The following is a 26926-nucleotide window of genomic DNA, read 5'->3' as shown; positions in this document are numbered from 1 at the left end:
ATACACGAACGAGTCTGATCTCTCTAAACACTTCAACACAATGCCCATCGAAGTAACGCGCATGAAAGAGGCCGATATCGACGGCGCAATCGATACTATACAACAAGCTTTCGCAAATGATCCATACAATAACTGGGTATTCCCAGACCGCGAAAAGGTAGTGTTCTCAGCACCAATCTTTCTTTCGCGCGTTGCTAACCTATTCCCAGGTCTCTCTTACGCGAAATCGCGTATCGCTCACCCTCCGCTGCCGCTGGGGCATCGAACATGGCCTCTTCCATGTCGCGCGCAATACTTCAAACCCCTCCAAGATCCTCGGCTGCGCAATGTGGCTTCCACCCCGACCCACATCAGAGCCCGAGTCCTGGTCCCTATACCTTTCGTACTGGTATCTCTGGGCCAACCAAATACGCATGAACCTGTGGTACGGCCGTGGTGGGCTTAATACGACACGATATTGGATATGGAAAGCGCGACAGGAAGAGGCGCAGTCTGAACTGTGGACGGATTCGAAAGGGTACTATTTCTGCAACATCGTCACTGTATTGCCGGAGTGTCAGGGACAAGGTGTAGGAAGAGCATTGATGGAAGAGGTGCTGAATATGGCTGATAAGGAGGGAAGGAGCTGCTATCTAGAGAGTAGCAGGAGCGAGCCGAATGTAGCCATCTACGAGAAGTTTGGGTTTCGGCTGGCGAGAGAGATGGAATGTAGGGATGGAGAGGGAGACAAGGACGCTATCAAGCTATATTGCATGCTGAGGGAGCCAAAAGCTGGTCAGAGTCAGGTGGACTCAGACGTAGGGAACAAGAGTGTTGCTACAGAAACGGCCGGGACGACACCAGAGATAGGGCAGTGAGGAGGGTCAAGCCGAACTGGGGCGCAACAACTACCAAAGGTCATAGTCAAACTGATGTGCTGAGCTCCTGTACGTCAAGGCCTATGGTATCCAAATCTACACGAAGATCAAAATCACCCAAGTCCATCAACAGCCCAAACTCCCACTCTTGAGCTCTCCCAGGTCCTTCCTCCCAACTAACCCCAGCCCAAGCCTCAAACACACTTCTCGCTGCCGCCTCCTTCCCCTCACTCTCGAACACATCAACAATCCTCTGCGCACCCCCAAAGACCCCTTCCACAAACCCGTCATCCCCTGACGACTGTGCTCTAATCGCCCGCCCAAGACTCCCAACAACGTTTCGTACTCGTTCAACCCACCACCCCTTCGGCACCAAGCCCGCTAACGCAAACCACCACGCCACCAGCACCAAGGCGCGAGGTTCCCTTTGGCGCACTAACTGGAGAAATTCTGGCATGAGAAACGACGTGAAACAAATGACACGGACGTAGAAATCGGGGTTCAGGTGGTAGTAATACAGCGACAGGAAGATAGGAGATAGAGCATGGAAGACTGGAAGCAACGTTGGTCTATGCCAATCGAACGATCCTGAGTCCTTCCCGTGGACAACACTGCCAAGGAGCTGCATTAAAGGTGGTGGAAGGAACAGGCGCGTTTGCATGGGGAACAGAGTGGGCGTGTATGTCGGTGCTGGATTTGGATTGTCGGGGGTTGTTCCTAAACGCCCGATAGGCGCATCCACGCCCTCGACATCAATAATGGGTGGTGATGGCAGAATGCGTAATTCTCGTCTTACCAAGGGGTAAACGGAAAGTTTCTCGATACCTCGTGCCCACCGGAGGGAGGCAAGGATGCGTAGCCCTTCACTTAGTTTCAACAGTGCTAGCATCCATTCTAGATGCTCTTCATCGTTGTCTGTTGACGGTGGCGGGACGAGGGCGAGGAGGAGACCTCCTGTGACGAGGATTGCTTCGTAGTTCTCCGCGGTGATGTCTTTGAGCGCTTCTTTGTAAGAGGAGAAGGTCATTTGGCGGTATAGTAGTGCTTGCCTTTCGACGGTTTTATTTGGAATCAAAGTGTTGCTGTGGTTTGCGGCGATGCTGAGCAAGGCGTATAGGAGGAAAGGATGAGAGATGCCTAGCTGGGGGATGATATCTTTGTGTAGGGCCTTCAAGACAGAGTCATCACGCACTACAAGTTCGCGCCAGACGTCTGCTTTGTAGTATTGCAGTAGCTGGTGGTCGAGGGATGTGAAGGCGCCTATAGATGTATGGGAGGGTGGAATGAGCCATGGCGCCAACTGGAAAGAAGTATCGTTAAAGTCTACTCTAGTGTTGTAGGTTGGTGGTAGAATCTCGTGACCAGGCGATGGCCCCGAAGACGATGTCTTGGATGTCGATTGAAAGTCTTGTGTGTATTTGCACTCCAGATTTCTCACACTGCAGTAACGACAGACAGGTTGCGCTTCATCGCACTGTATCAAATCAGCTCCCCGTCCGAATATAGAATCTCGCAACCTTGGAACCAAACATACCTTGACTTTCTTCCTTTTACAGGTCGTACATCCACCCCTCGACTTACGATGCGGCTTCTTACTCACAAAACCTGTGCTTCGGCGCACCATATCGATGAGGTCCACATGAAGTTAGTAATTTTAAAGGAATCACATCCTGGAGAGACATGAAGTGGTGCTGTGTAAGGCGTCCAACACTGCCTAGGCTGCGAGTGTGGCTGAGCTTGGAAGGCGTGCTTGGTGGGGGCTAAGATCTGGCTGGGTAGTCATGCACGTCATATGAAATGTGAGTATGCTTTCGTCGCTTCTGTTATGCCTCTGGTTGCACAGTACACACTAATTCCAGAGGCACGTAGGGCATGCATGTCGCAGCTTCATGAGGTTGCAGAGTGTGCACGGCTAAATGCCATGGGATGCGTTCATTTGGGTATATTTAAAGCCCATTTGTCCAACGCGGCAAGCTTCATCAGTACATATTACGAGAATGATATGCTACAAAACTTGAGAATAACATTAAAAATTTGTTGTGTATATAGATGTAGAAAACAGGAGGGGATGTCCGCTCAACGCACGCTAAAAGTACAAACCAAACTCGCTGACAATCCTCATTTCCTCTCCATAACACCCGTCTCAAGGTCGTTGTCCACTTGTGATTTCTCCAAAACTCCCTCAACATACCGGCTCGGTTGCAGAACCAGCAGCAGCACGAGGACTAAGAACATTGGAACAGCGTCGAAGCAATACAGCGTCCACTCATGCGCGATTAGATAAGCAGCGTTGCCCATGGCATACTCGATGAGTCTGAATGTACAACGGAAGAGAATCAACGCGCTGACGCTGTAGAGTATGTATAACATCTTCTTCCAGTTCGATGGTATGGGATCGACTTTCTTGTTCATACGGATTTGAAAATCGAACGAGGCCGCGAGAAAGATGATGAAGGTGGCGACTTGGAGTGCGAGGCCGGCGATTACGATTTTCTCCCCGGCGAGGGCGAGGGAGAGTTGCATAGTACCCATAATGCTGGCACCTGTTTTCTGTTGGCCAAAATTCGTTTTGACTTATTTGATGTCTTGGGACAACGTACCTAGGCCCTGAATGATCAACGTGGTGATATCCGCAGTGACGAAGATCCTTGTGTACCACCTCGCTGGAATCAGACTAACATCTTCTCCACTAGCAAGTCTGATGGTACGGCCAAGCATCATATATATGGTTGCCGCGAACCACAGGGGACCGACAAGCGTCAATACACCTTGAGTGATGTACTGGGGCCAGGCTTCGTTGGCGAAATGCGATGCGATACGTGCTCCATAACCGCCGACTTCACCTGTTGTCTTGTGTTAGTAGCGAGTTCGGATGGTGTACAAATGCGACGAACTGGAATCCAGAATCGATAAAATGGACATACAGAGTGCGCCGATAACCACAAAGATGACAATCCGATTCCTCGACTGGAGGAACTGATACAGGTGTAGAAGAGCCATTACGAGGAAGATGACGAGGCAGATGATAGCTCCAGCCAGAGAGGGAACGTAACGGTACATCTCCCAATCGAAGCCTGGTCCCTTGGGTGGGTTTTGCCGTTTCCACTCCAGTGTAGGATGAGAGATGCTGAGTACGTTTGCCATTTTGGATGATCAGTCAGAACCTGGACAGAGTAGTTCAATACGAAAGTTGGAGCTTTCAAAAGAAGCAAGACGGATAGTAAGTAGTAGGTCAGTTCCTCAGATGGCTGTATTGCTTCGTCTCAAGCAGTGATAGAGCCATCTTATGTAGTCATCGCATCTGAGGGTACGCACTGCGCCATCACTGAGTTTCGCATCCGCAGTACTCGTCGCATTCGCTTATTCTTCGCATTATCCATGTTAAACACACCCAAAGTTCACGTATGACGATGTTTCTGGGCCGCTATGCCCAGACTTTCGCATCGCACGCAGCAGCATACGTTAGCGCGTAGTTTAGGCTCGAAAGAAGGGGTCCAGAACGCCACATTTCGGATTCGCTAAACTGGCCAATGCGACGTCTCAAGTTCCAGGTCAGCTCAGTGACGAGGCTCTGCGATGAGGGCTGCGGTATGGTTGTTGGTGTACATTGGATACTTGAGCACAAGCTACAGTCATGCAAAGAGCGACTGCACGTTGGTGAGTAGAACTCAGGAATACACGCCAAGACTACGCACGTAAGTCCTTGCAGAGCCTAAACATCGAGCATGCTTTACACTTGGAAGTCAGACTGAGACGCATATTTAAGGGTTAACAATGATACATTACAGAAGAACTGGCATCTGTGATAGCCTAGCCAGGCGCCACGCTGCAGTACGTCAAGTGATGCCAGGTTCCTTTGTGAACTTTTGTTTCTCAGATCATATGTTACAATGTGCGGCTAAGCGCACCAGTCCCAACCCATCCTCCGTTCAAACCAATAAAATTGAGATCCCTATACGGGCTAATTTAGCCCATGACCATGCCCTTAAGACCGGCCATATCGCCCTCCTTGGCGGCGATTTCGAAGTATCCGTAAATGATAGTTACGGCAAGGAGAATACCAGTACCGCTACCGAGAGCGCCGAGAAGGTCGCTGCCAACAGACAGAGCTCCAATGCAGGCACCACCGAAGGCGGCCGCAGTGGGGATGACGCGCTTAAGCTCCTTGTACATGGACTCCTCACGGTGACCAGCCATAACCAGACCCTGCTCCTTGAGCTGCTTAGCAACGTCACGGGGAGATGAGCCGGAAACCTCGATCCAAGTCTTGGAGAAGACAGCGCAAGCGACAAGCATGTAGACGATGAAGACAGCGGTCTTCAAGGGGTCGGAGAGAGCCTCGGTGATGCTGAGAGGGGGGGACCTGGAACTAATTAGTGACTGAAATTGTTGTGTGAGTTTTGGATTGACATACATGTAGTAGGCGACACCGGAGGTAGCGAAAAGCTGAGCAGAGCCCTCCTTGGGCTCCCAGACACCGAGGAGCTTGACGAGAAGGTTGTCGGAGAAGCGGTTGTAGAGCATCTGGCTGATCAAGAAGACGTTGGAGGACAGAGCCGACTGCAGCATGATAGGCATGTTGGAGGTGTAGAACAGGCGGACAGGGTACGAGCCACGGACACCACGCTGACGGGCGGACTTGACTGGGATCTCAACGCGGAAACCCTGGAGGTAGATGACAGCACCGAAAACAATGACGGTGGAGATGAGGTTCATGACGTTGGGGAGGTTCTGGCGGTAGAAAGCCTCCTTGAGCGCAACAGTCTTGTTGGGCCAGGTGAAGAGCAAGTGGACAAGGGCAATGAGAGCACCCTCGAACTCAGGACCACGACCAGTGTTGATGGTGGTGGGAGAGAAAGCCTTCCACATGATAGACTCGCAGATGTTGGTGGCAATGAACAGCGAGATACCGCTGCCGAGACCGTAGCCCTTCTGGAGGAGCTCGTCGAGGAGGATAACGATCAAACCAGCGATCATCAGCTGAATGACGAGGAGAACGCAGATACCAGCACCGAGGTCAGATGGCTGTCCGTAGAGACCGGAGATGACATAGACGACGGCCTGACCGAAAGACAGAAGAATAGCGAGGAGCTTCTGAGCGGTCTGGTAGAGCTCGCGGTCAGACTTGAGGTCGAGGTTGACGTCGATGAGGTGGGTTCCTGCAAGAAGCTGGAAGACCATGCCGGAGGTGATGATGGGCGTAATACCCAGTTCCATCAATGTTCCTCTGTTACTCGCCATCATCATTCTTAGCCAGTATAGCGGGTCGGAGGTATCCGACGACACGATTCCGTAGAGAGGCATCTGGCTCATGACGAGGAAGACGAGGAGCGTAAGACCAGTCCATACTAGGCGGTTGTTGAAAGGAACCTTGCTCTCGGGCAGCTGAATTTCAGGAACCAGAGGCACAAAAGGCTTGACGAGATCGAGGAACCGTACTACGTGGAACCGTTAGTTATGCTGCTCTGTGCCGTAATTCCTCGCAGTAATTGCGCGCACGCCTTGCAAGGCCATTGAGAGGTGAAGTTGTGACTTACGGCCGCTCATGATTGCGATCTATGGCCCAGAGACAAGAAGAAGACAAAGAGAAGTGGAAAAAGGTGGTTGCGAACAGCCAGTTGATGGAAGATGGAGAGGGGGTTTGGTTCTGTAGCTTTCGCAACGTGTCGCTGGGGAAATTATCCGTGCGCACGCTAGCCGTAGCTCCGTCCCTGAGCTATCGCGAATCTCCCACCCGCAACTACCAAGAGGCCACGCTGTTCTGACCATTCACCCATTATAGATTTTGGAACATTCACGAAGCACGCTGTTTCACTTCCGAGTCAGGAAGCGGTTACTGTCGCTACGAACGACCTTTTGCACATCGCGGGATTCGCCACCCCCTACAAGTATCTATCAACACCACGGACTTCGATCCTTGAATGACAGGACTTGCATCGCGCAGTCTTTCAGACTCTGCAATCACTTCTTCTTTCCTTTCTTTCCTTTCTTCGCGTTCTTGATGAACACTTGCAGCCCTTCAAGCTTGGCCCCGTTCCGAAGCTTCCCCAGCGTCTGTTTTCACTCTTTTACAAGACCTTGCAGCTTCTTGTTTCCGACCTCCGTTTCCTCTCTCAGTCGCTTCATTCTAAAGACCAGAGCATGCTTAGCATGCACCCGAGAGATGATTAAAATGATGGAGACGGTTCTTACGACTCTGAGGGATCCACTACAAGCTCACTAGTCGTGGGATGTGGAGACTTCATCGATCTAGGAGGAAAACAGGCCAAGGTTTCTCAACTTCAGAATTCATCAAGGCCAGTCGATCGTCGAACCAATGAGCTGAGTTCCATTCCTACAATGAGCACCCGCAGGGTGACATTCACAAGGATTGCCAGACTCTACCTCCTCTTCCCTTTCTGCCTTTCCCCGATTGTGAACTCCGCAACAGGCTGTGCCTTCTTGACCCCTGCTTCAAGTCTCTTCAACGTCTTCTCTAGTTCCTTGTTTTCCGCCTTCAGTGACTCGTCCTCTTGGTCCATTTCTCTACCTCGCTCTTCAGTCCATTAATCTTTGCATCCTTCTTCACACATAGCCTTGTGAAGTTTTCTCCTGGTGACTCTTCTTTCAATCGTCGTAGCTTGTCACGTAGGGCGACTGTCTCCTCTTTGTGCTTCTTGTTTTCGCGGGTGAAGAGCTGGCTGAGATCCGCGCACTGGGGTCATGGACGTGGGTTTGTTTGAGCCTTGCAGCAGTCGAGTACTCGGCCTAGGGAAGTGCAGAAGGTGCAGTCGGTATCGGTCTTGCTATGGGTAAGTTCAGGCTTATGGTAAGCTACATGGACACTGACCTCAGAGACTACATGTGAAGGGTCGGAGCCATCAGGGATAATGGTATCGTGCTACTGACCATCAAAAGGCAGTGTATCGTTGCTCTGGGAGTCAAGCGGTGTAAACGTTACTGCTGTAGACTGTAGACGATTCATCTCATTGCACTGAATTCTTGAGTTGAGTGACATCGACAAACAGGAATGTAGCTGCAACTCGGTATGCTTGACTTTGATCTTGTATCGCCTGACTGTATCGGCCAACCACGAAACGCCACTGGTACCACTCTTGACATTACGCCAGTGTATGTTTCCACCCAGCACATCATCAAGGGCGCTCACCTTACCACTTCTAGAGTCCTACCCCCCCACAGACACACTGGGTCTCGTACAATACTAGCCTTCGATATCACTGAAAATAGCCGACCGATACCCCAGATCCTCGATACGCCGTTCGCGAGTCACGACGGCAAAGATGGAAGGGTTTCGGGGGACTCGGCCACGCAGGTCTTTCGGGGAGTGCATGTTGGGCTTTGACTACCTCGAACGCCAGACGAATGGAATAGTCACTGCAGAACTCAGCACCCTGAAGAGTCTCCTCACTACTCTAATTCTCACGCTCATTGAGGTGGCATCAAAACAAGCAATTGTCCTGACCGGACAAGCGTGCCATAGGATGCTGGCCGAGATCTGCAAACCTTAGTCCTCTGAGTCGAGCGCCGCTAGTTACAGTTTTATACCTGCATTCACAACCAAAGCGGAGGTAGCATTGGAGGACGAGGTTCAGCGTACTCACTCTCGGATCCAGAAACAAACAGAATCCCTACTTGGAAACGTACAAGATGAGCTCGCAGAAGAGGGTTTGAATACAATGGAGATGATGTGGGTGAAGCGGTCGAATCTAATCAGAAAACCATCGTAGAGAGAGTGTGGGCGAAGCGTTGGACAACCTTCGCAATGAGAAGAACACAACAAGCATACTGGTACCGAGACTAGCAGCAGCTGAGGGCAGTGTCCCCGAGAAGGAGAAGGCTCTGGAAAACAGGTCTCGCGAGCTCGAGAAGAGCTGTTATAATGCTGTACAAAGCTTCATTGACGGACGATTGCGCGATGACAGAGCTAAGCTCGCTGATCGGCTTAGTACAGCGGAAGCTAAAGCCTTGCAATACGCGAAGATTATCAGAGAGAAGGAGGTATTGAAAGCCAGGATTTCTCAAGAAAATAGAGAGAAAGCGCTACTTAAGCAAGCAAAGCTGGAGTTGGAGCAAAAGTTACAAGGATCGCGATGACAAGGCCAAAGCTTTGAGAGAAGGGTACGACCAACGTAGCAACGACAACCAAGTTCTCCGAACTGAGAAGGCGGTACTTCAGGCTGACTACGACGAGCTGAAGGAGCACAAGCGGCTATTCAAGGAACAAGAGTCGAGCTCTGAGCTACGTCATATTGATCAGCTTGTGGTTTCAAGTCCATCCGTCTTGTCAACAAGGACACTCGATCGACAAACCGCCGAGCTCCAACATCTAGACGGCCTCGTGGCCACCTGGCAGGCCACCCTCGACCATGCGACAGCGGATAGGAATGGCTCAAAGAGCAGCAACTGAAAAAGCTGAAGCCTCCTCCTCCGTCAAAGCATCATCGTGGTGGAAGATTCGATGGGAGCGCACTGCGGAGAAGCGTACGTTCAAGCGAAGTTCATAGTTATCGATAAGTGAGCGCACTGAAAAATCTCTAAGACACGGATTAGTTGACGTTCCCCTGAATGTATAGTGTATTGCATATATACCGACATTGCTGCTGTTGTGAAGTTCTGGTGATGAGCCTTTGCAAACCTCGGGATGTAGCAAGCGACGTCAAGGGGTATTTAGTCTAGGCCTATCCTGGTTTAGCGTTCTTATATCCATGTTCACTCTTCGAAGTCGACTTCGGAAACAGCTACGACGTTCAAACACATCAACTGCCAACCTTTCTCACAGCCTCCTAGATTCGTCGCAAGGTCAGATTGAGATTTGCGAAGCTTCATACACAATGGAAGCCTCAGATGATCGCGTAACGGAAAAAGTGCAGTCACTGAGCGACCTGGAGCTTGCCGTTCTCATTTGTTTGGTCGCGGACCAACACTGCATCATCGAAGCGGAAAGGGAGCTGACGCGTGATGTAGTAGAGGAATTGAAGCTTGTGGGCAACCTTCTAGTGCAAGGGTACCGACATGCTAACCTTTCCAGGTCGCTTCCAACGTCTTTGGACTAACATGGGCCGTACTAGAATGCAACGAGAACACCACGCTCGACGACTTTGGAAGCGGAATTCTTGTCAAGGGCGAAGAGAACGATTATTTTGGCAGCAAACCTGACCGAAGTAGAGGAGAGGTAACTTGCCTTCGTATAGACCGCTACGCCAGTAACTAAACTCTGAGCAGTTTTCGTCAATCTCAAAATCGCCTACGAAGTCTGAGCGGCGCACATCGAAATCACCTAGACCATTCAGTCCGCTGGATAGTCAAAGTATCGCGAATATTGTTATTGCAAGAAATCTCAACCAGGCGAATCCACAGGTTCAGATCCAGGCTTTAGAGGTGCACCAACCGCCTTTTCTGCTCGAGCATAACTAACGACAGATAGCTGATACGAGGCAAGCGGAATTTCACGAGAACAGCTGTACATGCAGCTCCGAGACCGTTCCTATTCATCGCTTTGAACGCTTCAGGCACATCGCGCTTGACAATGCATCTGGTGGGTTGAATGATCAATCTCGGTTCAAACTCTGACAACGCTATAGAACGACCAGTTCTTCATCTCGCACAAGCACCAAACAGACGATGGGATGCCAAATCTTGAAGAACTACAAGAGAAAGTACATGTCTCGGATGACGGCGCGTCGATGTCTTCTGTGGTGCGCACGCCGCCACTCCAACCGGGGAAACTGAAACCGCGGACAGCATTGTTCTCTCACGACGTATGTAAAACTTGGTCGAGTCAACTTAAGCTGACGATTACAGGATCTGGTAAGCTTGACGAAGCTGGTATCAGGAGTCAAGATCAGCTCTGAAGTAAGAGCCTATCTACACAACATCATTGTTTTCATGAGGCTGCACCGAGCAGTCGCAGGAGGCATCTCTGCGTTGGCAACGAGGCACTTCAATACGTTGGCACAGTAGGTGGGCCACTATTTCAGAAGGGTAACACTGACAAACATAGTGCTCTCGCCCCACTTCATGGTCTTGACTACATTTCCCCGTCCATGGTCGCTCTAGCAGCTCGCAAGATATACCCACATCGCATCGTTATTACGGAAGCCGAGAAGGAGCGCAGCATGCAATGGGGCAGTTCACTTGAAGCGGTAAAGGCTGTGCTGGAAGGTGTCACGGTTGAGGATGTCATTGAAGAGGTGCTGGAGTCGGTAGAAGTGCCACTTTAGCAGCCTCAGTCAGCAAAACTACCAGTGCAAAATCGATGGTGGTTGGCGATCAAGGCATGAGTAAGGACGCTGGTGGCTGATCTCAGCGGTGTCGCGCGGATGTGATTGGAACCAAGTGGGGCAAGGCCTGCCTGCCCCTCGGAAAGTGGGCCGAGGCCGCGCCCATGATTGCACACTCGACATTGCGCACTGCGCTACAGAAGAGGTACAAAAGGGCAGCGGTACCTTTTGGCCTCTCCAATCGCTGAACCATCTGCACCCTTCAGCCATGTCGACGAGCTATTTCGATCAACTGAGTCCTGATGTGCAGGAAGCGGTCGAGGTACCCAGCGCACCTCAAACGTCATAACGATGCCATGAAGCTAACTTCCTCATGGAGAGTGAGCTTGGAGACCAAGACACCAAGGAGATTACCCAAGTGAATAGCCACGACGATGCGCTAGAGGTACACACCCCACCATACCTTTTCTTGACACGTTGACCAACCAACGCAGGTCGTCTTTGAAGGTGGATATAACAGCCATCGTCGCAAAGCCTCTCTCGCTCCCCACCCCTCTGGCAAAATGACATCCCGCCCTGAAAACAGTCGCCGCACCACTGCGTGTATCGTTCATTCTCTACTCGAGAAGCACGATGGCTTGCCAGTAGAAAATCACTTCCAGTCACACGAAGGTCTCGCCCAGGAAAGGCGCGTCGACAAAGACCCTACCTCTACGCGCGCCGAGCAGACAACACACTCGCGACTGTTGACCAAGAAAGAGTTGTCCGATATGGCATTTGGCATACGGGAACTCTCCAAGAAGCTCTCGCAGATAAGGCTGAAGCTGCATGTGAAGAACATCTTCATTCTGACAAAGGCGCACGACGAGGCTTTGATCAAGAACTCGCGCGAAGTCACCGACTGGCTACTGCAGAAGGACCCAGGATACAAAGTGTATGTGGTGGCTCTGCCTAGCGACGGATACGGTTAACGAGATATAGCTACGTCGAACAGACGCTGGAGGACAACAGCATCTTCAACGCTGCTGGGCTGCTGAAGAATGAATCATATCAAGGGCGTCTCAAGTTTTGGACGAATGAGATGTGCGCTCAAAAACCCCAAACCTTTGATATTGTTCTGGCGGTAAGAAATGCCGTACCGCGGATTGTTTATGAGCTAACAGCGACACAGCTTGGTGGTGACGGCACAGTCTTATATGCGTCGTGGCTGTTCCAGCACATCGTCCCCCCAACCATCGCTTTCTCGCTAGGCTCTCTCGGCTTCCTCACCAAATTCGATTTCGAGCAATACCCGCAATCTTTATCTACTGCCTTCGCAGATGGCATCACAGTCAGCCTCCGTCTCCGCTTCGAAGCTACAGTTATGCGATCACAAAAACGAGACGGTGAGGGTCGGGATCTGGTCGAAGAGCTCATTGGAGAGGAAATTGATGACCACCATACACACTACTCAGATGGCACACATAACATCTTGAACGAGGTGGTTGTAGACCGAGGGCCAAGCCCTACTATGTCGTCTATTGAGCTGTTCGGAGACGACGAGCATTTCACCACTGTTCAGGCTGACGGTATCTGTGTCTCTACGCCTACCGGCTCGACTGCATACAATCTGGCAGCAGGCGGATCACTCTGCCATCCCGACAACCCCGTGGTCCTCGTTACCGCCATCTGCGCGCATACGCTCTCTTTCCGGCCTATTATCCTGCCCGATACCATCGTGCTCCGCTGTGGTGTACCCTATGACGCGAGAACAAGCTCATGGGCTAGCTTCGATGGCAGGGAAAGGGTCGAACTCAAGCCGGGCGACTACGTCACGGTTAGTGCGAGTCGCTTCCCATTCCCCAGTGTGCTGCCGCTAAACAAGAGGAGAACGGATTGGATCGACAGTATTTCCAGGACCCTGCAGTGGAATAGCAGGCAAAAGCAGAAGGCATTTAAAGAGTGGAGCTCATAGAGACATGGTTGGTTCGAACTAGACCTCTGGCTATAGAATACTATTCTTCCAGATCAAGTAGCGTGACTTGTCTTATTATATGGTAGAACTATGCATCTCGATCAATGTTGGCTCATTCTATCTACCCAAGAAACGGTTTGCCTAGACACGTCTCTCTGCCTCTTGTTTGTATCATTGTCATTCGCCGTCTTAGATGCAGCCATCCGAACCACAAACGCGATTGGCTCGCTCCAGGCCCTATGCGAGACTTGCTCATTTCTTTATCCCCACCAACATATCAAGCACACAATCGCCAGGTTTCCGAGCGACCGATACTCAACTACGGAAATCCTTCAGGATGGTCGTGTAAGTGACCACCATGCACATCCTCCCTCTGCTGACAAGTAGTAGGTGGTGTGAACGCTGTGACAGATCGTACCGCACGTCCCATGCACTCAACCAGCACGTCCGCGACTCGCCAAACCACCATGAATGCCCCGAATGCGACTTCGACTGCGCTACCTGGGATGACTTGCTAGACCATTGTCGCGATGAAGGTTGCCGCACTGTGTGTCAAGGCTGCAATGATGGAAGTGGGTCGCACTGGGAGTTTCAATGCGACGAGTACTGGGACCATGTTGAAGATTTCAATGTTTGCACTCAGTGTGAGAGGCATTTCACATCGTCAAGCCATCTCCATCAGGTAGGATCTGCAGAACTGCTCTCTGAGTGGGTGTAGTACTGAGCATGTCTAGCACCGGCTTTCTCACCGTAAACCGACGTACGAGTGCTACCAGTGCACTAGAACGTTCAAGACATACGGCGGCATGGTAAGCTATCTACACATCTATCTTTGGTTCATTCGCTCACCATCACAGATCATCCATCTCGAACGTCGTACTTGTAGCAACATTGATTACACTGATCTTAACAAGCTTGCAGCTGAGTGCTATAAATGGAATTATTTCATGGACGAGAGGTATCGAGACGAGTTGCTCAACGAGGGCGATACCGTATACGACGTCGCTCCGTTCATTTGTCCGACATGTGATGCGGCGATGCCAAAGCTATCAAGCTTGTTTCAGCATGTCGAGTCAGATGCGTGTGCGCAGACTTTGAATGAGGGGGCTGTGAGGCAGTTGAGAAATCTCTTGAGTCGTCGGCTGAGCTGAGCTGAGCAGACTGGAGAAGGAAGTATTCTTGACAAAGGCTTGGTTTGCTATGTATTGGGATAAGAACGGAGGCCCGTAGTACATATGTAAAGGATTGGAAGATGGATGCCCAAGTATTGCACTCAAAACGATGAACAGACCCGAAGAAAAGTACAAGAAGCCCAACACCCTCACCGAGAAAGAGATTTCTTAGGGCTTGTTGCCAGCACACAACTCCATAGTGAGACCTTCACTTCTATCAATCTTGCCCATATGATTGTCGTTCTTGCAAAGGTTTTCCTAAACAGTTCTCGAATTAGTTCTATACATTTGAAAAAACCACTGCACTCCAGGATGACTCACCCCATAGAAGTACGCTTGATCATCGCATCAAGTGTTTGCCGCGCATTGAAACGCCTTTCTACCCGGCTGACTCAACTGCAGACCAGCTTCATGGCCCACACTGGCGCTAATATCTGAGTTGATTTTCCAGCAGCAGCTGTTCCGTTTACCGTACCGCGACACGGTATTAGGCTAATATCCATACGTTCAACAGGAGTAGATTGGTCGCGCCTGGCGAGTGACTCATGCCCCAGTGTCATGAGGCGACGGGCTGGCGAGACATGCCGGTGCATAAGGCCGTGATGGTGCGGCACTGCGTCGACTTTGGTTGACAAGAGGAATAAAGCTATCGCGGTCGATACTATGAATGAGGATAGATGTAGTAGTACCATTGTGGAACAGCAATACTCGACCGTCCCTAAGTGCTATGAAGCTAAGGTCGCTATGCGCCGTTGAGGGGATATCGTTTTGATGAGGATTTTGGCGCTACGGAAAACTTCACAACCGTAGTATTTGCAATAGAACGGTGGAAATGTATGGAAGAAGAGTGTTGCCAAACATGGAAAATGTATATGTAGTAGAATGGCGCTTATCACAAAACAAGACGTGACTGACAGTTGAGTAACTGTATCTGAGTAACAGATGAGTAGGTGTGGCTTTGACCTTTGCTTCTTACGTTCGAGAGGCCTTCGTGTGATCATTTGCGGTGATGGACTCGAGGTTAAGCGCTTCTTGATAATGGCGTAGCAAAGGGAATTACACTGTATCTTCTATGAAGTATGAGGGGTCGTGCGACAATTGGAGCCCACAGTGTCAGGATTTAGTAAGTGACGAATGGGTGTCATGTGGTGACAGGCGAGCAAATATGTTCATAGTACTTAGGAAAACCTGAGCGTCTTCTACATAGTTACTGGTCAATGGTGCCTCAGGACACCAACATCGCAACAGATTAAGTGAGATGTTTATACGATCTGATCATTGGAACTCATGAGCTAGCTATTTGAGTGTTTCAGCGACAGTTATCCAGAAAGGGAGAGGCAAGTGCCCGCATCCATATACCATCCGTATCGTGAGAAACCTCCACCCTCCACTTGTAAGTGCCCTTGTTTGAAGAAGGAGATAGACAAGACGCCGAGAAAAGTAGCATACAAAAGAAAGAACTTAAAGTAGGAAAGAATACATGAGACCATGTATATTTGTCCACCCGCAGTATCCAGGGGCCTGCGTGTAAATTGTCAGAAACAAGGTTGGGAGAGATTCGATAGGCAAACAACACACTTTTACTATCCACCGTGTTTGCGAAAGAAGCCCTATTCTGGTTGGACTGTGAAATGGAAGTTCAAGTAGTTGTCGTAATCTCTTGTTTTGCCATCTCGCCGCTCATGTCCTGTTCTCCGTGCAGATCTCGAAGGCGACACCTTTGTCGATTGTGCAAGCGCCGACTGGCGCGCCAGGCAGATAGCCGAATTCGGGCACGATATATGCATTCTGTGCACAAGGTTCGTTCGCGACACACCTGTATACAGGACCGTCTTTGGCGGCGGCTTGTATGCCCTTTTCGTGGCCGACACAGGCGCTGAAATCGAACGTTGTGGCGTCAGTCTTGACCTGGCAGTCTAAGTAGGAGATATCGTAGGACATGGTGGTCTTGTCATCCCAGACAGTGTATTCGAACTGCATGACTTGGGTCATGGCTTCCGTCTTCGAGACTTTGAGGGAAATACCGGACTTGTAGCAAGTGCGAATAGGCTCGGAGTAGGTACTGTTAGCGGGAACGAGCTTGCAGATGTTACCAGGGCCACAGGTCTTGACATCGCCGATAGAAGAAACGTAAACGTCGTAGTCGCAGGAGTTGACAATTATAGCAGTATGCGGCTCAGAGTTCAGAGGCGCGTAGTGATTGCCGTTAGAAGAGGGGGATTTGGGAGGTGCAGAGGATGATTGCACAGCGGAAGATGATGCAGATGCGGACGCGATGTCGGACGGGCCCTTCTCCGGGAGCTTGACGGTAATGGACGGCGGAGGCGCAGCTGAAGTGGTAGCAACGGCACAGCTGGAAGACTCTGGGGAGCTTGAGATGAGATCCACCGTCAGCGTAGTGTACGCCGTCTCGGTAACGACGACGATATTAGTCTTGACCGCGCGGTGGTAAATGTCGGCATGATCATAACTGTGACGGTGTCCCAGGTGCGCGCCCGCGGCGAGAAGCGGTAGCACGAAGGCAATGGCTGAGTTCGCTCGCATTGCTGAGTTGTCCTGAGCTAGGTTCTTGAAGCTGGTCGCGTGAGTAGATGACAGTTCGAGTGATATTCTCGTGGTGGTTGAGTGTCGCGTGACGTGAGTTGGAGCAAGTAAAGGTAGTGAGTGCGGGAGCGAAAGTTGCTGAGGGAGTTGTCGTCGTTGTTGTTGTTATGATTTTACGTCACTTAGGGTTCTGAAAGCGCAAGTGAGCGTGTGTTATATGTTACGCCGGAGGAGCGTTGGCCTGTTGGACAGCGGGTGAATAATAAGCGCCGGCCAATGAGAGGCTTGCTGATGATGAGTCCACAAATGGGCACAAACAGCGCCGCAACGCGCCCCCGCATATTCTTCTCTTATGAGCCGGTGGGGGCTCACCGAGTGTCACTTGCGTTGCGGTGTGAGGCCGCCCCCAGAGCGGGCCAACAATTTCCATGCATTGCATGTGCATCCCGACCCCAAAAGTGACATGAGTGATTGTGGGGGCAACTGGCGCACAGTGAATGAAATTGAATGAAGACAGATAGGAATGATTCGAAATTCATGGGGTAAGATGTGAAAGGAAAAGGCTTTGAGAGATCACGGGTTAGACAGCGTTTCTAACCGTGACCTCTACGATGTCGAGTACTGACGTGAAGTATATAGTTACTCGGAGCCACAGGCAGTTTACCCAACAGGCTCCAATGGTACGGAGGGCTGTGGTGCCTGTTTAGTTTGCGCATAACAAGAATACATTGGGCTGCCACAGTTAGCTTTTGTCCGCGATATCTGGACCCTTTCACTTACTCATCATACCCCGTCCACCCCACACACTTCCAACAGTTGAACAGACTGGTAGGATCATAGCGCCTCTTGGTAGCTAGCAATCGGTCGTAGTGTTCTCCGAAGAACGTTTGCTGCCAATTCTCCTCGGTCCAATCACCCTCATTCGAGTAGCACCCACCGCCAGGTGTCAAAGCCTTCAAGTGCTCAATAGTGGCAGAAACAGTCTTCTGAATCTGCGAGCGCACAGCTGGAGGCGTGGCCGTTGTCCAGAATTGGCCCATCACTATTTCCCATAGCGAGTCTCGCCAGAGCGGGTTCACGCTAGTCTTACCATTATCGGGAGTGTTGTCGGGCCCAGTAGCGTAAAATTGAGCGCCTCCACCGCCATGGTTGGTGTGAGAGAACTGCATAGCGGTGACGACTGCAGTCACTAGCCGTTCGATATTGTGAGATGAACTAAAGAGATCCTTAGGGATGAAGCGCCCCGCGCCGTTGAAGCCTAGACCAACGGGCCCATTACGAGATATCTCAGGTCTTTCTGTAAATTCATGCCATTGCGAGAACTTCTTGAAGGAATGATACTCGTTCTCTGTGATGTTGAGACCGGGATAGTTGGTAAGGAAGTCGTGCCATTGGGAAGTGATATTCTTGATCGCCGACGTGTCGCGCGAGGGCATAACTTGCAGGAATACAACATGATTTGGGAGTACAAAGTTGAATCCGGCGACTCCATGTTTGGCAAATAGGGTTTGGTTCGAGGCAAGCCCAGTGATGATGTCGCGATGTATCTTCGACTTGGTGATATCTTTCGGCTCCGGAAAGTGAGCTTGGAAGCTGTACACGTTGATAGGTTCGGCTGGATGCAGCTGGAACTTGTAGGACGTGAGCACAGCGTAGCTACCACCTCCGCCTCCGCGCATTGCCCAGAAAAGGTCTGGGTCGCTGCATTCATTGATAGTACGTTGTTTGCCATCGGCAGTGACGACGTCGAACTCGACTGCTTGATCGACCATGAGTCCATACTTGGGTCCCAGTGGTCCATGGCCACCTCCTTGACCGTAACCCCCGGCGATGCCGACAGAGGCCACAGCGCCGACGGTGACAAGCACATCGTGAGGTTCAAAGGCCTCCCATGCTTCCTGGGCTTGGACACCAGCACCGATCTCCCCAATATTCTCATAGTGAGTTTTGCAGCCTTTAGGCTGGAAGCTCTTGTGAAACTTAGTGTCTTTCATGTTATGAGTCCAGATAGCCAACGAGTTTGGCGCGGTTGACCGTGCGTAGTAATCATGTCCAGTATTCTTGATGGAAACACGAATCCCATGCTTGCGAACAAAGTCCAGCGTCTTGCTAATATCACGCCCACTCTCAGCTTTCACATGGTATGCTGATAATCTTCCTAGCGCGCAGGTACCAGAAACGGCCTCCGATGTATTGAAAGAGTTGAGTGCGCATTGAGATTGACCACACCTTTCCCAGTCGAGGAACTCCATGGAACCATACTGCTTAGTCCGTGAGACGCCATCGCCATAGTTCTCTGCAACGTCTCGACATTGTTTGCTCGAAGGATCGGAATAGCATGGCGCGGCCCAAGGCACCGTCAGTCGAAGGTTGCCGTTGATACTCTGATTGAAAGCCTCCCAATCGTTTGTTGTTGGCCAACAAGTCTGTCCTGGTAGGCATGTGTAGTTGAATGAAGTCGAACCTTCGTGTGCTGGCACTGGCCACATGACGCTCTGGAAGAGGTATTGCTTGCAGAGGGTATACGATCCGTACACAGCGAGGCCGCAGACAAGGGGTAGTATGATGACATGCCGCAGGATATCGCTTAGACTCCGCCTCGCTGATTTCATAGAGTTTTGCAAATCTTCATCCTCGCTCTGCACTCCACGAACATGGACAACCTTCTCGTCCAACAGTGGTTGCCGTTCGGTGGATGCCATGTTGCCACCCAATGCAATCGACCTTCAACCGGTGCCGTATGTGAAGATCTCTAGCCGCGATTTCCGTGAAAGTACCTTCAATGTAATATCTAGATGATGTGTTATTGAACAAAAGGAAGTTGTGACGAGGCAGCAAACATGGCGAAGCTTCGTTATAAGGTGGTGACCGTACAGCCACGAGCTGAACTTGTGGCCTCATCGATGTCCCGCAAATGCATCAAAAGTCATCCTGCCGTAACCTGGATTTGGAAAATGGCTGACTGTGTCTCAGCCTCAGATCGTACTTCATAACGGCTAGATTGACCAATCAAGTCTTAGGATTGGGGCGTGAACCGTATCTTGCAGCCAGTGGCTGAGCAGTCACCAAACACCGCCCGAAAAATGCATCAGGCAGAAGGTCCTTGGTGCACATGGTGCTGGAGGCTGCTGCGGAATGGTTCGGGGGCGGGCGAGGACGCGGTGTCTATTTGCCGTGTGCCTCCCACGCGTTGCCGGAATCGGTCACTGGCGCGTAACGCCTTGTTTACCCCCGGAGCCGCCACGGCTGTGTTCTGCAGCCACTATAACGAATTGTGCGACCGCTCAGGCGAATGGATGGAAGTTTCTTGATAAGGCTGCGCCATTGAAGCGCGATCTTGTTGAGAATGGTGGCCTGGGAGCTGGAATTATGACGCATGCAAAGAAAGAGGCTGAAGTGCTAGGCAGCACCCTGTGCGCAGAACTTCAAACACATAGTCATCAATGATGGGATCTCAACGCCAGTACAACCAGTTGTCAACTATCAGCGGTTTCTATAGGACTGATAATGTCACAAGTGTCTCTTGTACGAGTGTGGCTCAAACTGTGGTAGGACCTTACTGGATCTACGACAGAAACACGATGACGCACTAACTTCAGCGAAACATTCTTTAAGAGAACAAAAAACCCCTCACATTGCCATGTGCGCAAATGCCATATATGTGCTAACTGACACCAGAAAGGCGAAATTTGAACAAGATACGATCAACAACCTAAGAGGCAAGGAATAGTCACACTCCCCGTAAAAGCCCCCACAAGTCCTTCTAAAGGCAGAATCCCCAGTTTACTACCAACCGTTATCGCCAACCCGTCGGATCCAGCTCATACCCTAGCAAGATAATCGCAGGCCTTACAAGACGGACTACTGCCTACGGAAATCTCGTAACGCAGCGTCCCCTGCTCTTCATTCCTATCGCCCATTAGATTGAACAGGTTCATATCGTCCACCATGGGGAACCTAGAAATCGACTTGGGTTTCGGAAATCCGCCGCGGTTGCAGCCTCCAGACTTGGTTGTGTAGCGAGAGAAAGGCTTTTCGTCCGTGGCAATAGAGGAATTTGTAACGGATTCCTGGATGAGTGCGTTCATGGCTGTGCGGAGCGGCTTTTCTACTGACCCGTCCGGGAAGCTACACGTAAGTTTGATGGCCTTGGAGTCTCCCAGATGAAACCAATCTATAGGGCAGGACGTGCCGTTGCTTGGGTCATCTGTTATCATGCGGTTGTCGAACCACCGTAGTAGGTCCAAGTCGCCATCATATTCGACCTGTTGTGATGAGAGTTTCGTTTCGATGTTGTATTCTGGTTTCGGCATTGGCTTAGGAGTAGGCTTCAGTTTCGAGACACGAGTAGGATTCATGTCTCGCATAAGGTTCTCGTTGAATGCATCTGCAGCATGCTTATCCTTTGCGGTCGAACCTATTAGAGCCCACCAATCGTATAAGCTGACCGTCGAGGCAGGGGCTAGACACTCGTTCTGCAGGCGTTGACAGATGAAGTTTGAGATAGCGGCGAAGTCTGCTTTTGCACCATGAAGAAAGTCCTTTTGGTTTGCGGGTTTGCTGCCATAACCGCGAAGGCCATCCGTGCCTTTGACGTAAGCAATTCTGGGATTCTTACATTCACCGAAGTTAAACATTGCGCGCGGGTTGAGTACCGCGGAGTAGGCAGTTTGGAAGAGAAGGACGATCGTCAGAATAGAAGGAAAGACATAATGGAGATAGGCTGTGTGTGTATTAAAAAAGGGTCGATATAGAAACAGTTGTGAAAGACCATAATGGAAAAGAAGTAATCTGGTGAAGACTCGCAATATGCTAGTAAAAAGAGGGTCTTGCTCCAACATCTGTATACTGTCTCTTTGAGCTTTGCTGGGTCTGTGTTGTACCTCTCACACCACGTTTCTGCACCTGGAAATCAGCTCTTAGCGATATACCAAGCATATAGATGATATAGGTCATCACAATAAGTACAACAAGATAGACGGCCGATTCCAGGGTACTATGACAACTCTCCAACAGGGAAAGCGTCTGCGCTTTGGCATAGTATCTGCGAGGTCGTTCCTACGTCAGCAAAGCTGAAGAGCGGGGCGTCATCATTTTGAACGCTAGTATTATCTCAAGCAGCAACATTGACCTTCAACTTGCACTACTAACTTCAACTCTACTGAAGTCTGTCGCATCTTAATCCGCCTATTAGGAAAGCCTACTTACGCTTCATGACCGTTGTTAGGTCCGTGGGCATGCGCCCTGATATCGATCGTGTAAGAAGTCAACACATTTGCAATGTACCATACAGTCATCAGATACAATTTTTTGATTCTTGTTCGTAGAAACGTGCTACCGCACCACATAAGAAGACCAAGCGGGAAATCAAAACACTTGCAAAGGCCGAGCTCAAGTTCACTACATTCGTGGTACCGGTAGATGTAAGTATTTTAGCCCGCCGACATCTCTATTAGAGATTCCTTGATATCGTGATTTAGCTCTCCGTTCGCTCGTCCTGTCGTGAGATAGCTGTTGTTCATTCGTTCATTTCATCCATACTGAACTGTTGGATGCAGGTACGTCCTGTTTTCAGGCCGAAACCAGTGTTGACGCAATCTATGCGCCCAGGCTGGGGAAGGCGCTGGAATCGGTGATGTTGATGTTGGACGGGGCACCACCGCGGCCTCCACGACCACGGCCCTCGCCACGTCCACGACCCTCACCACCACGGCCACGTCCGCGGAACTCGCCACGACCTTCGCCGCGACCACGTCCCTCGCCGCGGGATTCACCGCCACGGCCACGACCCTCACCGCGGAACTCGCCACGGCCACGGCCGCGTCCTCCTCGGCTACCGCCCTCACGAGGAGGGGGAGCAAGCATGCGGTCGCCGTCGAGCTCAACGTGGACCTTCTCCTTGCGGGCGCGCTCACGCTTGGCCTTGCCTTGGGCACCGGCCATGAAGTCTTCTTGCTCCTCACGGGAGAGAGCAGTGCCCTCGGGGAACTTCTTGCTGCTGCCCTCGTTGGGCTTGCGGACGTTCTGAGCGGCAAGAGAGAGCTTCCTCTCGGCCAACTCGGCGAGGTAAGCGGTGTAAGACTTGCTCTTGTCCTCAGGCTCGGCCTCGGCGGCGTCCTCAGCATCCTCCTTGATGGCGTCCTTCTCTTCAGCCTGGGCAATGGCCTCGCCAGCCTGCTCGTCAGCGAGCTCAGCGTTGCCATCGTTTCCGCCCCAGCCGTGTGCGGCCTGCTTGTCGTGTTCGCTGGAAACCATTAGATAGTGTCAGGATATAGTGTGGGAGTCTTCTTACGCAATGCCGGTCCTGCTATGACGGTCACCCTCGGCACGAGCAACACCACCGCGGCCTCCTGCGCGTCCACCACGACCACGGCCGCGACCACGAGATGAGGTGCCAGTAGGCTCTGTAGAATATCAGTACATGTGCGTATGAACCAATGGTATTCCACTTACCGCCAGATCCCCTTCCACGGTTCTTGTCAGAGCCGACGCCGCGATCCCGGAATGCTGTGCTTCGTTAGCAACTGTCCACTGAGTTTCTCAGGGAGAACCAGAGCATATCTGATGCCCTTGGTATTCAACGTACCGTTCTCGTTGGCGTTGTCGGTCTGCTTGGCACGGTTCTGGTGGCTCAGCCTCTCGGGCACAGGCTTGGGGGCGTCGGTTCCATCGCGCTTGCCGTGCCTCATAACGGGCTTCTCAATTGCCCTCGTCGGTGGGTCAGCCGGCCTGTCGGGGTCGAGCTCGGGGTCATTGCCTGCGGGGTCATGAGTGAATGTTCCAGGACTGTGCTGTGCGGCTGCGACATACCCAGCAGCTCGTAAATGTTCTGTACTTGCAATTAGCATCTTGAAGCTTTACAACATACTGCAGTCACTTTTGCAACCCTCAATGGAAGAGCGCGAAGCTGGACGTGATGGTGGGGTGAGTTGGAGCTTACCTTGGAAGCAATTTGCGACATCTTGACGAATTGGAGCGCCTTTCGCGCTTTGCCCTTCTAGATGCACAATCTGCCGGGAGATAAAAAGAATGCGAGAGCTTGCCCTACGAATTTTAGGGACGTGGCTCTCAGAATGTGACTCGCAAACGGGGTGATAGGCGCGATGTTGCGGGCAAGAGGTTTTGGTGATTCGAAAATGGCCGTGGGTTGCTTCCGTAAGCGAGTGAAGTGGGGCTAGGACTATTGGAGGCACGAAGAAGCAACAGCGCTGCAGTTGCTGCCGCATACAGCGCTTCAGTCTGTCCTTGTGTAATTGTAGCTGAAAATAATGGATCGGAGATCAGCGCATCAGTTGAAGGCTTGACTATAATTTCAACGCTTTTGCGCCGTTGGCCTACGGCTGATTTTGGTTCAAGTGTGCCTTCAAGTGCACGTCATTCCAAGGCTCGTTCATACCAGGCATGCAACGCTCCAATGCTAGGAATTTGAAGCACGAATGCTTGTAATGCAGACTCAAGATGCTGTTGTAAGTTGGTTCTATCATGAGATTGATCTCTCCTTTTTTTTTCTTCCTTCGGTAGGGAGCAATGAGCGCTGTCACCAAGATTATCGAGTTGAGGTGGGGGTGCGACTTTGACTTGACAGATGCGGTCGACTTAATTACAATATGTACAAGGCACCATCCCGTCTTCCAACGTCAGTAGACAGGCTGCAGTGCCAAAGTGAAACGTATGGATAAGAAGCCATTCACTGTTGTCCATAACAATAATCCCAAGCAATTTCCATCACAAATACACACGTCGTATGACCTGCCTTAGGTCGAATGATAACTTTTTAGAATTCCGCACATAGCAAGACTCTTGGTCCGATGTTGAACGCCGTCGTACTGTCGTGACACATGGTCGATTGGTAAAAGCAGTTGTTACGCCCGCTAAACAACGTCATTAAGAAGGTATCAGTCGGCGGGCGACGATCCATTTGGTCCCTGATTAACTTCCAATATAGCCTCCTCTTCCCATGAAGTCCTCATATCATCATCTACTCTCATACATTGTAGGGAAGTGCATGCTGGCCGAAAGTCCGAAAGGGTCGGCGTCGAGCATCGGGTCGTACTGGTCGAACAGGTGGTTGTTGCTCATGCTGTTGAAGTTGTGGCCCCCGTCGTTGGGTGCTAGCGCTGCTGGACTCGTGAAGGGAGGGTTCTGCGAGGGCGGCATCGGTGGTGGCATGTTGTTCGAAGGTGGGAAGTTCTGCTGCGGGAACGGGCCGGGGCCAGCGGAGTGGTCGCTCGGGTCGTCGTGGTCGTTGTAGGAGTCGGCTTGTTCCTCGTACTCCTGTTCTATAACACGAAATCAGCCTAGGATTACAAAGCCCTATACCTAAGAAGGGAAAGGAAACGGGTCAGCTTGCCAAGTTGACTCATGTGGTCTGTGAATTGAGTCTGGTAGAAAGACGAAGGACCACTGCTCTGAGTTATGCCGTTTCCGTTGCTGCCAACGGTAGACGCGCTTGTCATGCCATTGGATACGGGTTGGTTCGTTACAAGCGGAGAAGGTCTCTGAGCATTCATCATGGGGGTGAAGTTTGATCTGGGCGGCTGTGGCCGTAGCGGCTGCTGCTGTTGCTGTTGCTGTTGCTGCTGTGGAGGGATGGGCCCAAAGTTGGGAGACACTGATTGACCGTGAGGTATGAAGCTGGGCGAGCGCGTTGCTGATTGAGCAGGCGACGACATATGTGAGCCAGGAGTGGGTTGCGACAGTGGTGAACGCTGAATCGGCCCATCTGGCTGTATCATGGGCAACCCATTGATGTTATCAACCTTGGGCGGGCCTTGCAGCGACCGCCTCTGCTGTTGTCTGTTCAATATAGCACGTTGTTGGAGAGGCGCCTGGTTAGGCGAGGTGTGTGCAGACGCTGGGGCTCTGGTCGGCCCCAGGTTTGGACTGCCAGTCTTCGCGCGCAGCTCGGCCTGGACGTCGATACCTGAAGCAGCAATGGGTTAGCGTGTGTACCTTGATAGATAGACATGTTGATAAGATCGGGGCTACCTTTCTCTAGCAGAATCCTCTCAAGTAGAGAATTCTTATACCGGAGCATAAGGCATTCGTCGGCGGCGTTGCGGTGACTGTTCTGCAGGTTCTGCAGGGTATCCTCATGGTGCTTTATGGTGCTCTCCAACTGCTTGATATACTCTGTCCGTCGCTCACGGAAGGCGGCTTGCGCCTGTCTATTGCGCTGCTTGCGCTCTTCTGAGGTGGCATATATCTTACGACGCTTGGTTAGTCCTATCTTCGACATAGTAATCGGCGCTTCAATTGCTGCAGCCATGGCAGGCAACTGGTATCAGGAAGGCTCACAGGTTTACGGCCACCTTTGCGCTTCTGCTGCTGGGGCTCTTCCTGGGTATATGTCTCCGCCAGACCAGGTTCCGGCGACGATCCGATAGAGGAGGTCGAACCATCGCGCGAAGCCTCTGCCTTGCCCACGGGAGCCGTCATATCTGTTACGAGACTATCTCCCATCTGCGGCCACCGTACCCCTCGGTGCAGATAGAGGGGCACAGAGGCGCCAAGAGATGCGAGAGATGCGACAAAGGCAGGTCGAAGGAGATAGCAGGAGGCTCTGGTCGCTTAGACGCGCTTGTGCTGGGCAGCCGCAGCGCCGGGTCGAAAATCAATACGGTTTGTATGGGGTTTTGATAATGTATGATAAGAAGAAGGCGTTCGGGCCTGTGTGTGGTCGCGCAGTAGTTGTGAGGTAAGCTCTTGGGTAATGGAAACAGAGATGGGCTCAAACGGAGGGGCGGAGTGCTGGACTTGAAAAGGCGGGCGGACCACTCTCTGTTGCCCAGATCACCTCCTCCCGTGTGGTTAAAGCTCGACACTCGACTCGCCTCCAGGAAGATGTGCCCTTTGGCGCGCGACGAATCGCAGCCGTGCGACCGCTGCTGGGCACTTCCAACGCGCAATGACGGCCAAGCGTGCGGGTGTGCGGTTGGCGGACAGCTCAGAATTTTCTCGCGGGGTGCTCACGCTGCATCACGGCTCTGGAAGGCAGGCTTCGTGCAAGACGCCTTGGTGGAGGACGCCGAACATGGCTGCCCCAGCCGAGCTGGGATCGCGATACTGCATGCGGCGTAGCCTGGTGTTTAGTTCCCGCGCCACTAGAAAGTTTTATACGCTTTCTCCGGTTCTCCATGGACGCGCAGTGCAGACAGCGAGCCTTGAACTGTTATCTAT

General features: G+C 51.5%; 12 protein-coding genes across 12 annotated transcripts; 5 read left to right on the top strand and 7 right to left on the bottom strand.

Annotated features, from left to right (window-relative positions):
• Positions 1–40: 40 nt before the first annotated feature.
• On the top strand, positions 41–857 carry ALTATR162_LOCUS9702 (uncharacterized protein; the record flags this gene model as incomplete). The annotated part of the gene is made up of 2 exons (XM_043317336.1): positions 41–157; positions 210–857. 2 exons carry the CDS (start codon positions 41–43, stop codon positions 855–857), a joined length of 765 nt encoding a protein of 254 aa, XP_043173271.1.
• A 46-nt stretch (positions 858–903) lies between these two features.
• ALTATR162_LOCUS9701 (uncharacterized protein) lies at positions 904–2481 on the bottom strand (the record flags this gene model as incomplete). The annotated part of the gene is made up of 2 exons (XM_043317335.1): positions 904–2331; positions 2392–2481. 2 exons carry the CDS (start codon positions 2479–2481, stop codon positions 904–906), a joined length of 1518 nt encoding a protein of 505 aa, XP_043173270.1.
• A 494-nt stretch (positions 2482–2975) lies between these two features.
• ALTATR162_LOCUS9700 (uncharacterized protein) lies at positions 2976–4001 on the bottom strand (the record flags this gene model as incomplete). Its single annotated transcript, XM_043317334.1, has 3 exons — positions 2976–3400; positions 3458–3700; positions 3782–4001. The coding sequence occupies 3 exons, from the start codon at positions 3999–4001 to the stop codon at positions 2976–2978; spliced, it is 888 nt and encodes a 295-aa protein (XP_043173269.1).
• An 822-nt stretch (positions 4002–4823) lies between these two features.
• ALTATR162_LOCUS9699 (uncharacterized protein) lies at positions 4824–6404 on the bottom strand (the record flags this gene model as incomplete). The annotated part of the gene is made up of 3 exons (XM_043317333.1): positions 4824–5220; positions 5272–6295; positions 6395–6404. The coding sequence occupies 3 exons, from the start codon at positions 6402–6404 to the stop codon at positions 4824–4826; spliced, it is 1431 nt and encodes a 476-aa protein (XP_043173268.1).
• A 2129-nt stretch (positions 6405–8533) lies between these two features.
• Positions 8534–9264, top strand: ALTATR162_LOCUS9698 (uncharacterized protein; the record flags this gene model as incomplete). Its single annotated transcript, XM_043317332.1, has 3 exons — positions 8534–8544; positions 8585–8932; positions 8991–9264. The coding sequence occupies 3 exons, from the start codon at positions 8534–8536 to the stop codon at positions 9262–9264; spliced, it is 633 nt and encodes a 210-aa protein (XP_043173267.1).
• A 424-nt stretch (positions 9265–9688) lies between these two features.
• ALTATR162_LOCUS9697 (uncharacterized protein) lies at positions 9689–11077 on the top strand (the record flags this gene model as incomplete). The annotated part of the gene is made up of 7 exons (XM_043317331.1): positions 9689–9838; positions 9886–10029; positions 10080–10235; positions 10282–10392; positions 10439–10615; positions 10659–10813; positions 10858–11077. The coding sequence occupies 7 exons, from the start codon at positions 9689–9691 to the stop codon at positions 11075–11077; spliced, it is 1113 nt and encodes a 370-aa protein (XP_043173266.1).
• A 563-nt stretch (positions 11078–11640) lies between these two features.
• Positions 11641–13031, top strand: ALTATR162_LOCUS9696 (uncharacterized protein; the record flags this gene model as incomplete). The annotated part of the gene is made up of 3 exons (XM_043317330.1): positions 11641–12011; positions 12059–12200; positions 12249–13031. The coding sequence occupies 3 exons, from the start codon at positions 11641–11643 to the stop codon at positions 13029–13031; spliced, it is 1296 nt and encodes a 431-aa protein (XP_043173265.1).
• Positions 13032–13368: 337 nt separating this feature from the next.
• Positions 13369–14375, top strand: ALTATR162_LOCUS9695 (uncharacterized protein; the record flags this gene model as incomplete). The annotated part of the gene is made up of 6 exons (XM_043317329.1): positions 13369–13376; positions 13422–13713; positions 13766–13840; positions 13889–14040; positions 14192–14257; positions 14321–14375. The coding sequence occupies 6 exons, from the start codon at positions 13369–13371 to the stop codon at positions 14373–14375; spliced, it is 648 nt and encodes a 215-aa protein (XP_043173264.1).
• A 1289-nt stretch (positions 14376–15664) lies between these two features.
• On the bottom strand, positions 15665–16747 carry ALTATR162_LOCUS9694 (uncharacterized protein; the record flags this gene model as incomplete). Its single annotated transcript, XM_043317328.1, has 3 exons — positions 15665–15724; positions 15782–15827; positions 16020–16747. 3 exons carry the CDS (start codon positions 16745–16747, stop codon positions 15665–15667), a joined length of 834 nt encoding a protein of 277 aa, XP_043173263.1.
• A 660-nt stretch (positions 16748–17407) lies between these two features.
• Positions 17408–19449, bottom strand: ALTATR162_LOCUS9693 (uncharacterized protein; the record flags this gene model as incomplete). The annotated part of the gene is made up of 2 exons (XM_043317327.1): positions 17408–17480; positions 17528–19449. 2 exons carry the CDS (start codon positions 19447–19449, stop codon positions 17408–17410), a joined length of 1995 nt encoding a protein of 664 aa, XP_043173262.1.
• A 1119-nt stretch (positions 19450–20568) lies between these two features.
• ALTATR162_LOCUS9692 (uncharacterized protein) lies at positions 20569–21384 on the bottom strand (the record flags this gene model as incomplete). Its single annotated transcript, XM_043317326.1, has 1 exon — positions 20569–21384. The coding sequence occupies one exon, from the start codon at positions 21382–21384 to the stop codon at positions 20569–20571; it is 816 nt and encodes a 271-aa protein (XP_043173261.1).
• Positions 21385–22345: 961 nt separating this feature from the next.
• Positions 22346–26015, bottom strand: ALTATR162_LOCUS9691 (uncharacterized protein; the record flags this gene model as incomplete). The annotated part of the gene is made up of 7 exons (XM_043317325.1): positions 22346–22991; positions 23040–23151; positions 23201–23254; positions 23334–23576; positions 24730–25026; positions 25086–25670; positions 25736–26015. The coding sequence occupies 7 exons, from the start codon at positions 26013–26015 to the stop codon at positions 22346–22348; spliced, it is 2217 nt and encodes a 738-aa protein (XP_043173260.1).
• Positions 26016–26926: the final 911 nt, after the last annotated feature.

Source organism: Alternaria atra, assembly GCF_907166805.1.
Source record: "Alternaria atra isolate CS162 genome assembly, contig: 30, whole genome shotgun sequence".
NCBI classification, from domain to species: Eukaryota; Fungi; Ascomycota; class Dothideomycetes; order Pleosporales; family Pleosporaceae; genus Alternaria; species Alternaria atra.
Note: the sequence above shows the minus strand (reverse complement) of the source record. Positions and strands in the feature narration are given on the sequence as shown.